General features: G+C 41.9%; 1 protein-coding gene across 1 annotated transcript; it reads left to right on the top strand.

Moving 5' to 3' along the window:
* The first annotated feature begins 6,133 nt into the window (after positions 1-6,133).
* On the top strand, positions 6,134-6,714 carry ctxn3 (cortexin 3). Its single transcript, XM_030724027.1, has one exon. It carries the CDS (start codon positions 6,149-6,151, stop codon positions 6,455-6,457), a length of 309 nt encoding a protein of 102 aa, XP_030579887.1. The 5' UTR covers positions 6,134-6,148; the 3' UTR covers positions 6,458-6,714.
* Positions 6,715-12,535: the final 5,821 nt, after the last annotated feature.

Raw genomic sequence — 12,535 nt, 5'->3', positions numbered from 1 at the left:
AGAATGGACCAAACCCTCCGGTCCCTCCTGTAACTCTGGAAATGGATCCTATATTCACGCAAAAAGGACAAGGTAGCAGTTTCTTTACCAAGATGCTCATGCATGCGTAGTACTACCTGTGTTTGTGCGCAGCCAGAGCCAGAGCTGCGGTCAGCGAATGTGGTCAATGCTGATGTTGGTTCTACACTTACTGAGTGATGTGGGTGTGTGACCACTTATTACAACGAAAAGCGTCGATTAGGCGGCAGATCTGACCGGTCACGTTTCACTCGGGTCATATCTGACTGATGAGGTTGCTGCGTCCTTGTCAAATGTATTCCCTATGCAACTTCTTTTTTTATTTATTTTTTTTTTCTTGGCCCCCTGCTGGCACCCCTCCCATTTTCTCCTTCAGCTCACGGCTCTGTCACTATGTTGCGCTTCCTGTGCTGCACCGAGTGAACCTGCGTCAGGTGAATCCCTTTCATACATTCATGATAATGCTGGAGCACTTACGCTTTATGCAACATGAAACATCCAGTACAAATTATGCAAATGGTCATCTTTCACCAGATTTTATTTCATTGTGGGCTAAAACATTTTGGAGTTGGAGGGACGCAGACAGCCAGGTGATAAGTTGCGGTGTTTTGCCACAATAATTGGACGTAACTGATGAACATTTTGTTTTTGTCAGACTTCTTACTACTGCTTCTACTACCACTATTACTACTGCGGCTATAGTATTATTATTTCAACTACTGTAACGAAAATATGGGATCAATATTTCCAATTTCATGATAATTTCAAATAAATATTAAGTGTAATCTTAGTGAAAAATTCTTCCTGCAAGTTACTCTTTTTATGTCAGCCTCTGGAGAAAAAGAGTCTGATGTATATGACAGGTCTGGCACAACTGTGCATTTTGTGTGTGATGAGACAACAGAAGTCACATGGTGGATATAAAAGTGTACACACCCCTGTTAAAATGCCAGGTTTTTGTGATGTTAAAAAATGAAACCATAATAAATAATTTCAAAACTTTTCACACCTTTAACAAATTTGTTAGGGGAAAATAGAAAACATTAGAAAAATGTACAATAAGCTGGTTGTGTAGGTGTGCACACCCTTAAATTGGTGCTATGTTGAAGTACCTTTTGATTTAATCACAGCATTTGATCTTCTGCCATCAATTAGACAGACTCCAATTAACCCCAAATAAAGTTCAGTTGCCCTAGTAGGATTTTACTTACATTTATTTAGTTGCCTGCTAAAGCCACATTTTGTAGAGAACTTACAAAGCATCAAAGGAATCTATTGTTGAAAGGTATCAAGTCAGGAGAAGGGTACAAAAAAATTCCACAGCATTGGATATAACATGGAATACAATGAAGACATTCATCAAAAAGTACAGAAAATAGGGTGACAGTGACAAACAAATGCAACAGATTGGTCAGATTAAAGGGTTAGGAAAGTGTCAGGGTGCCTCGGTCATGGACCCAGGAATGTTGAGTTTCGGGATGTTTGGGAGGTTCTCCCACTTTGTGTGATTTGGATTGCCTTTTCCCCCTTGTTTCCTCAGTTTTGTCATTGTCAAGTTCACATGTTTAGGTCTGTAAAGCCACTTCCTGTTTTACTTTGGTAGCCCATTGCATTGTGAACTTTGTATTCAGTTTTGCTTCCCCTGGTCTCTAGTGTGTTCTGCTCACCTGTTCTCCCCGGCTGTTTCCACTTTCCTCATTACCTCTTGTGTATTTATTGTCGGTGTCGTCCTTGCTGTTCTCCTGTGTGTTGTATGTTAAGTACTTGCAGAAAGTGTTTTGGCTGATGCCCTGCCAGCCATTTTTGTTGTGTTTGTTTATTTGTGGCAAACTCCAGCATTAAAAGCTGTTTTTAGAGTTTCATCCTGCTACCGAGTCCTGCATTGGGGTCCAATTTCTGCCTGTCACACAGCGGTGTCCTGACAGAAAGGTTTTGAAATGATTTGCGGTCCTATTTTTTTACATCACAAAAACCTGGCATTTTGTGTGAACAATTTTTATACCCATTGTATTCCCAAAAGATAAAGTCAGAAGATATTCATGGTCCACGGCACTGAGAAGAAGACACTTTGTGTCATATGACTCATTTTAAGGTCTCATTTCAATTCAGACATTGACAGGACAAAGTTGTTTAAACGAGGTGAGCAGTTACTTCAGTTTTTACATTTAACATCCATTTTTTAGAGCAGAGCACAAAAGCAACTATAAAACTGGAATGTTAATTTTGATTAATGTGCTTTCTAGATTGGATATGATGTGAATTTTTACTTGTTAGATAAGATAAGACAGTGTTTATTTGTCACATGCACAGTTATACACAGTACAATGCACAGTGAAATGTATTTTGCACCTGCAACCATATATACGCACACATATAAATAAGAAGAATAAAAATAAAATCAGTAATTCACACTATACTCTATATACTATACACTATACACACTTTTATAAATTATAATATTTACATTGTGCAATAATGGTCCAGTTAGGGCTCAGAGTTGAGCAGACGGATGGCTTGTGGGTAAAAACTCTTCTTCAACCTTTCAGTCTTAGCCCTCAGGCAGCGGTAACGCCGGCCTGATGGGAGCAGGGAGAAGAGAGAGTGTCCGGGGTGGCTGGGCTGTTTTAGGATCTTCATGGCCCTCAGCCTGCACTGCTTGGTGTAAATGTCCTGCAGGTTGGGGAGGGTGGTTCTGATGGTCCGTTCAGCTGAACGAACCACCCTTTTTAGGGCCATGAAGTCCTGCTTGGTGCAGTTTCCCATCCAGGTGGTGATGCTCCCACGCACGATGCTCTCGATGGTGAAGGTGTAAAAGTTCCTGAGCACCTTGAGTGGGAGCTTGAAGTCTCTCAGCCACCTGAGGAGGTAGAGACGCTGTCTGGCCTTCTTCACAGTGATGTTAATGTGATGAGTCCAGGACAGGTCCTGTGAGATGGTCACTCCCAGGTATCTGAAAGTGTCCACTCTTTCCACCTCAGCACCACTGATGACAAGTGGATGGTAGTCCCTCTGCTGCTTCCTGCTGAAGTCCACGATCAGTTCCTTCGGTTTGCTGACGTTGAGCAGGAGGTGGTTCTCCCGGCACCAGTTCTCCAGGCGGGAGACCTCTCTCCTGTAGGCTGTCTCCTCATTGTGGGAGATTAGTCCCACAACAGCAGTGTCGTCAGCAAACTTGATGATGACGTTGGACTCTGACGTGGCCTCGCAGTCATGGGTGTACAGTGAGTACAGCAGAGGGCTGAGCACACAGCCTTGGGGGGATCCAGTGTTGAGGGTGAGGGAGGATGAGGTGAGGTGACCCACTCGTACCACCTGTGGTCTGCTGGTCAGGAAGCTGTGAACCCACCTGCACAGGGATGGGCCCAGGCCCAGGTCCAGCAGCTTAGAGACCAGCCTGGAGGGAACTATGGTGTTGAATGCTGAGCTGTAATCTACAAACAGCACTCTCACATAGTTCCCCTTACCAGTGTCTATGTGTGAAAGGGTCTTGTGGAGGAGGAAGGATATGGCGTCATCTGTGGATCTGTCTGGCCGGTATGCAAACTGTAGTGGGTCGAGGGTGGTGGGCAGTGAGGAGGTGATGAATGTCTTGATGAGTCTCTCAAAACATTTCATCACCACAGAGGTGAGTGCTATGGGCCTGAAGTCATTGGGGCTGCTGGGGTGTGGTTTCTTTGGGACTATGATGGACTTTTTAAAGCAGGTGGGAATCACACACAGTTTCAGCGAGAGGTTGAATATCAGTGTAAACACAGGTGCCAGCTGGTCAGCGCAGGTCTTAAGGACACGTCCACTAATACCATCTGGTTCAGCCGCTTTCCTGGTGTTTACACGTCTAAACACCCTCCTCACTTGTTCCACCCTACTCAGTGTCATGGATATGACATAGTTTTACAATGTTTATCATACTGAAATATACTGTTTTTCAACAGACTTGTGTACATGTGGCTGAAACAGCAGTGCATCCCAAAAAATTAATATTCAACTTCAGCCCTCTAACAATAATAATGGCTTAGGTGACAATGAAGTTACCACACAGCCTGAACTGTCTTAGGTAGCTTTCTTGTCATTTCTTTATGTAGCCTTCAGCATTAGTTCTTCATGCTTCTTGAAGGGCATTCAAATCCCTTCTTTGAATGTTCGCTGCCTTTTGTTCTATTCTTTCCCACGCTGCTCTGGGCTCTGGGGAGGCCAATTCATGACTGTGTTCCAATTTTTGTTTTTCCTTTCCAAGTGTGCTTTTACGGCTCTGGCAGTGTATTTGGGATCATTGCTGAAAAGTGAAGCTGGTTGATGGTATTGCATGGTATACCTTTCTCCTCACTTCCATAATGATGAAGATTTGAATCAAAAATTTCCCATGTGTTCATCAGACCAGTTGCCACTAATTTCAGTCCAGTTCTTGTGTAATGTCACACCTCAGTCTTTTCTCCCAGCTTCTTTTCCTTAAGAATGGCTTCGTGACAGCTGCCCTTCCACTGAGACCATTTCTGAGAAGGCTTCAGTGAACAGCAGATGGAGCAACTGAAGGGTCAGATGTAGCTCTCTGGTCCTGTGTCAAGTCTTTGCTGGGTTTTTTTTTTTGGAGGGGGGGTTCTATTTCTTAAGGACATGGCTTTCAGATCCTTTTCTAAGGATGGTGGAATACACATTGATTTGGGCTACATGTTTTAATACCACAAAAAGCACCTGTAAAGTCCTTTTAATTACCAGTGGTCATTTGCTATATAGTATTTTTATATCATAAGGCAAGACACTGTATATTAATCAGTGTTTGTGGAAACCATGCATAATAAACTAAGCAATATAGTTACAGTGCTTTCATTACATCCATAATCAGCCCCAAAGGCAACAATGACTGCAACCCAAAAAGCTGCTACACCAGCCCTCACTCACTCTGGTTATGTATCTGATCAGAGGAATAGGTTTGAGTTGTTTCAATACCAGAGTGCATTGTGTTAGGAAACCCTGGACTTTCTCTAACTCACCTGTGAGGGCATCGACAGGAATTGCTGGATTCAGGAAAGGCTGGTGGCAGAGTTGGTAGTGTGGGGGGGTCCCGAAGGTCCTGCGGAAGACAAATCTGTTGAAACAGGCTGGGGTTGAGTTCATAAACATCGTGACATACTTCTGATTTCAGCCACTGGTTGCAATAGAAGGTCGTGGTGAGACAGCGAAGGATCTACTCCTGTTTCCGAAGTCGATCTGCCTGAGAGATGAGAGCTTCCTGAAGCGAGGGTGCGTCCGTGGAGTCCATTTTGGCCAGATTGTACTGTCATAAACCAGGGAAAGTAGGGAAATTACTGGACACAGAAAGAAGGTTACACAGTGTTTTATTTACAGAGCTGGCAAACGAGGGTTTGGGTAGCAACCGCAGGAGTGTCTGTGGGCTGACATACAGGAATCCACCCGTTTACAGAGGAGGGGGTATACGAGAGCGGTCTGCTCAGAAAGCAAAGTTAGTTCCCAACATAAACAGAGTTCCAAGACGTTAATAGGGAACCAGAACATAATACCTGTTGCTGACACAACAATCTGGTGGCGACTGATGACGTAAGGAATTCATGTGACACAGGTGGGTTACTCAGAGCATCTCTTACAGGTGAGCTTGGCAGAAGGGCAGGGAGAACAGGAGGGAACACCTCCAACACAGGTAGGTTGTGCACCCACTGAAACACACACACACACACACAGAAAGAGCAGGCCAGCACAGGAGGACTCAGGGGCCATCACACGGGTGATGTAATGATGTAGGAGATATTTTTCTCTGCACAGTTTGAACCCTTTAGTACCAATTGGGCATTGTTGCCGCAGCCCACCTGAGTATTGTTGCTGACCATGTCCTTCCCTTTGTGACCACAGTGTATCCGTGTACATCCAAGATGTTTGTGAAAAGATATCAATTATATGCATAACATGAGTAAATGGGAATGTTTTTTGTCATTTATGAGAAAAAAATAACCCTTTGTGACCCTGTTGAACAGCTATGTTTTGGTGCTGTGTCTCTCCAGACTATGAGGTCCATCTGCAGTGGTTGGGCCAGGCTGGTGTGAAGAGCATGCCACAGCACACCCTGTGGGAGCTGCACTTTCACTGTCTCACTCTCACCATACACTTCTCTACCTGGATTATGGAGGGAGAGCCCTTCACCTCTGCTCTTTCCTCTTTGCTGTACTCTGCCGGGGGACACTTTGTCGCCCTCTCCTCCTCTTCGTCCCCCTCGTCCTCTTCTTCCTCATCTGATTCAGCCATCACCGCCATGTCCCTAGAGCAGAAGACAACTTTTGCCTTGGTCATCTTTCTCTTTGTGTTCCTCCTCATCCTTATTGTACGATGCTTCCGTATCCTGCTGGACCCATACCGGAGTATGCCAACCTCCACCTGGGCTGATGGCCTTGATGGACTGGAGAAGGGCCAGTTTGACTACACTTTGGCCTAGGGTTCTACACAACTTACGCATATCCTAGCACAATACTGTTTATTCATGTACATGTACACACACACACTTACTGTGATTGCCTTGAGTTCACTAAGGAGCAGAAATCCAGCCTGGTTGTGTACTGTCCCTTTTCACACTGCCTGTCTGATGTGTACACACACCTGTTTTGTTCTAACACGCACAAGCTAAACAATGACCAGTTCAATTCAGTTAAATTTTATTTATATATCACCAAATCACAACAAACAGTTGAATAGAATAGAATGCCTTTATTGTCATTATACAGGATGTACAATGAGATTGGAGTTGGGTTATAATAGTTTTGGATTTTACACCATAGTTTAGTTTTAGTTCATTTTTCCTTTTTTTCCCTCTAATTCTGTTAGTTTTAATTTGTTTTCGGGGGGGGGGGGGGGGGGGGGGGGGTTGTATTAGTTTTTATTTTTGGTTTAATGCTTAGTTTTAGTTTAGTATTCGTTTTAGTTTTTCATACTTTGTCAGGTGCAAGATTCAAGGTGCAAGAGTGACTATTATGTAATAAAAACTTGACAAAAGATACCATTTATAAAATTGTATTCAACAACCAACTGTTCACAAGACAGCAGCATTACATGCTAAATATGTGTAATATTAAGGACACACATGAACATCAGCAGGGAGAAATATAAAGAAAACATAAACCTGTTAAATGCCCAATAAACTTCAGTGTCAGTGCAGTAGAAACTTAAATGTTTGAAAAAAACAAACTGAACTCTTTAAAGGAATCAAAGCTCAAATCCACCTGCATCCTGATGTTATCCACCACATCAAGCTTGATGAGCTGCTTGCTAATTAGACTTCAGCGCTGGGTCTTTGCCGGCCGCTGTACACAACCTGTACAAGTGGCCGAGGTCGTGTCTGCATTTACACTTGTGTGAGTTGAATTATGTGTGTTAATTGCCTTGTGGTTGTGTGCCGGTGTTTTATATGAGGGACTTTTTCCCCTCCTTGGGTTTCCGTAGGGGCCTTGTGCGTGCTTCTCAGGTGGACTTTGATATTGGTGGTTTTTCCACTTGAGAAGTGTTCCACACATTTTTTCATCATCCACAACATGACACTTGCTTCTATCTGTCTCGCTATCGTACTCAAAGAAACCCCATATGGGACTCTGCCACTTTTCTTGGCAGACCATTACTTTGCAGGCCAGCGTGGTGACCACACAGCTGTCGGGTGGCGCTCCCATCTTAAACTACTAGAGCGGGAAAAAAATATAATTTCAGTTTGTTTTAGTTAGTTTTGTAAACCCTCAATATAGTTTTAGTTTGTTATCGTTTTTTCCTTTAATTACTTAGTGAGGTCGAACCCAGCCAACCCACAAGATAGCAGAAATTAGTTGCAGAGAAACAAACGAGAGCTCACACTGATTTAGCGTTATGGTGAGTTGCACAAATCGGATTTTCGCTCTAGTCGGATGGCTTCTGCAGGTCCAGATTTTTCCTAACGTTAGTACCAATAAAATCATCACCTAAATCAGTCGTATTTTTCCCTACCTCGGATCAAAAATTTGGGCCCACTGTAATACATTTCCAATTAAATGCGATCGCAAGGGATTTGTGTCTTTCACATGTTTGGTGAATGTATTAACTACTATACAATGAATCTACATGACCAATTCACAAAACTACTATTTTATGCTACATGGGTCAAATTGACTTTACACTAGCAATCATGGTTAACACAGGCTGATATAAAGAAAAAAAAACATTTTTAATACAGAAAATTAAGCTTTGGTTTTTGGTTACTTTGTGGTTGTTTTAGACAATCAAGCAGATTCAACTTTCCTCTATTTGCACATCTGCCTGCAAAGCTGTTTAACAATAGTTTGCTAAGGACTCAAGTTATTTCTGTTATTTTTCTTTTCGTCTGCAACATAGAAAAAGCCAACAGTTCTGTCTTCTTTAAGGTTGAATTAATTAATTTTTTTTTTAGTCTGAACAAAATTTAAGTTATGTGTTTATCTGGGCTAGGTATTATTTGAATGTTTGGGATTTTTTGGATCATTTATGTGTATGTGTTGCTGTTCTTTTAAAAAATATTAAATGGCTTGACAGAGACAGCAGTACAAGATTTTTTTATATTGTAATTGGAGTCAAGAGTCTGACACCTCATAAAAAATGTAAACCTGAATATAAGATTAGATTAGATTCAATTTATTGTCATTTCATATGTCACAAGTACATCTAACCAGAAGTGCTTGAGTGGTCATAAAAAAAAAAGAGCATATGTTAACAGGAGCAGTATATGTACAGAACTGCTATATATATATATATATATATATATATATATATATATATATATATATATTTTTTTTTTTTTTTTTTTTTTTTTTTTTAAATAATGGCTGCCAGTAGCCTGTAAGCACTTGCATTTTAATAATAACTATAGTTTGTTGTTTTGCTTACAAGGAAATATGCTACATTAGTAGTCTATATTGCTATTACTACCAGTAATAATAATAATAATGGCAATAGCATGTGCATAAAATCTTTCAGGAGATCCACGTCAGGTTACCCAGAGGTTACTGCGTCAGATTCAAGGGGTTTCTGGTTATGGCGTAAGCCCCTCAAAGACCCAACACAGAAGCATAATTCCTGCCTCACTCAGTCAAGTCCCAGCATTTTATATGTTTCTGTCAGCTAGCACTGTTGGGCAAGACCACAGGGTAATGACATACACAAGGCACCTTGCATAGGCATAAATGCAAGCAACAATGTCAGCCACTTACATAGGTTATTTCATAGGCTCCGCAAAAACCCGACACAGAAGCATAATTCCAGCTTCACTCGTCTTGTGTATTCAGCAGCAGCAGCTAGTCAGAAGACTCATATGAGACCTCAGACTTGTAATTTATGATTAAGTAGGAAGACTCAACTCATTAACCTGGGTGATTCAGGATCTGACCAGCACTAACTGCTTTCAGTGTGTACATAAATTAATACTCAAATGCATTTTAGCATATCAACAGATTTCCTAGAATCAGTGGCTTTATTCTAGTAGTATTTCACCAAAGTTTTAGCAGCATAAGGGACAGTAGTATGAGGTTCTCAAACCAAAGAATGATTTGCTAATATACTTTTTCAAAAAGGTCACAAGCAGAATTTAAAATGAAACTCTGAATAAAACCTGCACCCAGCAGTTTTTACTCTCTCAGCTGTAAACTCTGTGTTGTTTAAGGGTTTGAAAGTAAAGATTAAATATAAAAACTGAATTCAAGCATTGGTTTAGTTCAGGGGTAGGGAACTCCAGGCCTCGAGAGCCGGTGTCCTGCAGGTTTTAGATGTGTCCCTGATCCAGCACACCTGACTCAAATGGCTGAATTACCTCCTCAGTCTGCAGTCAAGTTCTCCAGAGTCCTGCTAATGACTTCTATATGTGATTCAGGTGTGCTGGATCAGGGACACATCTAAAACCTGCAGGACACCGGCTCTTGAGGCCTGGAGTTCCCTACCCCTGGTTTAGTTTATGTATAAATTTGGTATGAGGTCAGCATGTATAGTGTAGAACATTAAAATTGTTGTAAAATTAGAAAAAACAATCATGGACTGAAGTCGTGTCTAAGAATCCATGTTCACTAATGATGTTCATCAGGGAAACACAAAGACATTAGACACTACTGGAAAGCTTTAGATCCTCCTGCTCTTCCCGCAGTCGTCTGAGGGATCATCCAGGAATGGTGATGCTATTTTCTGGAGAATTGATTGGTCACTGGGTGGTGATTTCATACCTGTTGTCTTCTAATCTGGAACTTAAGGAGCATGTAGAGTTGTTTTATTCTGTGTATTGTTTAATCATGACTGCAATCATTCCATAAACCTGCCTGTGTATAACTGCTACCATGCAAGTCATTCACTCAGAATGACACTTAGCTTTTAAAGGAAGATGTCCGGATCTCCATAAGGTTCTTAATCATCGGGCTGGCACATGATGGAGGATGGAAGGCTGCAATTAATTTGCAACAGACAAACTGATAAACTTTTAAAGTTCAATTGCATTATTTAAGAGAGGCATCTATTGTTACTTATGAGGACAGATTATTTTATGTCAATATCAGTGCTTTTCTTAAATTGGGGAGGGTGCTATTTAAGACAATCATCACCACATGTATAACATGAATCCATGAATAACTTCTTTTGTGAATACGGCTTAGCAGTGTGCCCTGTTTTAGCCCTGGCTGTGTATGAACTAGAAGAAGACCTTTTTCCCCCACAATGCTTTACACTAACTGCATACTCAGCACTGTAATTCATCAGTAGAACTGAACACACTGTCAGTTCTCAATGGGTTCTGTGATAAACATCAAAATGTAGGAGTACATACACCAATGAATAATGCACAATAATAACCATGCTGCAAGTACAGTTTTCTAATATAATGAAAATATTACTGAGGTTAGTTGTTACTTAAGGAACCACAGTAACATGGAACTAAAATTGCTGTGTTCCTATGACTGTATCACTAAGTATCACTCAGTATACCGTTGCTAGTGCATTTGCAGTATATTTGTAGTCTTATTTTACTGAAACACCTCTGATGATTCTCTGCTGCTGTAACCTCCATGACCTGTGCTTCCATTGTTTCTAATGATGATGACGCAATGTCTCAAGCAGAAAAAAAGAAACATTTCCAGTGCTGATGCTGAGTAGCAACATTCAGCCTATGTACATATGCAGGCCCATAGCTGTAGGACTGTCCAAGTGTGCTGCTGTGGTGTCTGTGTCTGCTTGGAAAGCTTGGAAAAACTCATGATTCAATTTGTGTGAAAGAGTAACATTGAATAAACTATTTCCAAAGCTATTCATCACTGTCTTTTGCTGATTATATGACACACACACACACACACACACACACATACACACACACACCATCATCATCATCATCATCATCATCATCATAAGGACTGTCTCCTAATTCCAATAAAAACAATAAAAGCAACACCATCAATAAAAGCAACTTCACAGATTTGAAGTTATACACTACTTAAAATTACTAACGCTATGATTATTTCAACCCCTATGAGAGGGAAAAAAGCAAGGGACAAATGTACCCTGCCTGGCATAGCGTTACCAAGGCCCTACCCTGGAGCCAGGCCTGGGGAGGGTGCTTGAGGGAGAGCGTCAAGTGGGCGGGGCCACTAAACATCCCACCTTAGACAATGGGGTTTGGGCAGGTGCAGCCCAAAGAGAAGACATGGGCTCACCCTCCTGTAGGCCCACCACCCACAGAAGGTGTTGTAGGGGTCAGGTATAATGTGTGTGATGCTGTGGTCAAGGGCAGTCCAATCCCCAGCTATAGAGACTGGCTAACAGGACATGGAATGTCACGTCTCTGGTGGGGAAAGAGCCTGAGCTAGCGCGTGAGGGATACCAGCTAGATATGTCTGTCTCATCTCAACACATGGCTTGGGCTCTGGAACCCATCTTCTGGAGAGGTCCTGGACTCTGCTCCACTCTGGGGCCGCCACACAGAGCTGTGACTGCCTCAAGCTGAGGAAGGAGCTCTATCAGGCTAGGTTAGCCTGTGGGACTGCAGACGCAGCTGACTGTACTGACTTGGGCGGTGGCTGAAGCAAAACATGCAGACTGGCAAAGCAATGAAAGAAATCCAGGTGTCTGATTGATTATTATCTTATAAAGAATAACCTAACTCACTACTGGCAAGCAGCAGAGATATACTATATTGCCAAAAGGATTCACTTCATGGTAGGCCATTTGTTATGATAAGCAAGGATGTTTTGCTGGAATTGTTGCACAGGTGGCATCCTATCACAGTACCATGCTGGAATTCACTGAGCTCCTGAGAACGACTCATTCTTTGACAAATGTTTGTAGAAGCAGTCTGCATGCCTTTATATACTTGTGGCAATGGAAGTGATTGGAACACCTGAATTCAATGATTTGGACGTGTGCGTGAATAGTTTTGGTAATATAGTGTACCTTCTTGTTAATATTTCACAACTCAACAACAACCATTGGTAGGCATAACTGGCAGGGTGGAGAGTGATCATCTTCTTGTTAAAATAAAACAAGCACTGGTATAAAT

This window comes from Archocentrus centrarchus, unplaced genomic scaffold (assembly GCF_007364275.1).
Source record: "Archocentrus centrarchus isolate MPI-CPG fArcCen1 unplaced genomic scaffold, fArcCen1 scaffold_30_ctg1, whole genome shotgun sequence".
NCBI lineage: Eukaryota > Metazoa > Chordata > Actinopteri > Cichliformes > Cichlidae > Archocentrus > Archocentrus centrarchus.
This window is presented reverse-complemented; position numbering and strand designations above follow the sequence as displayed.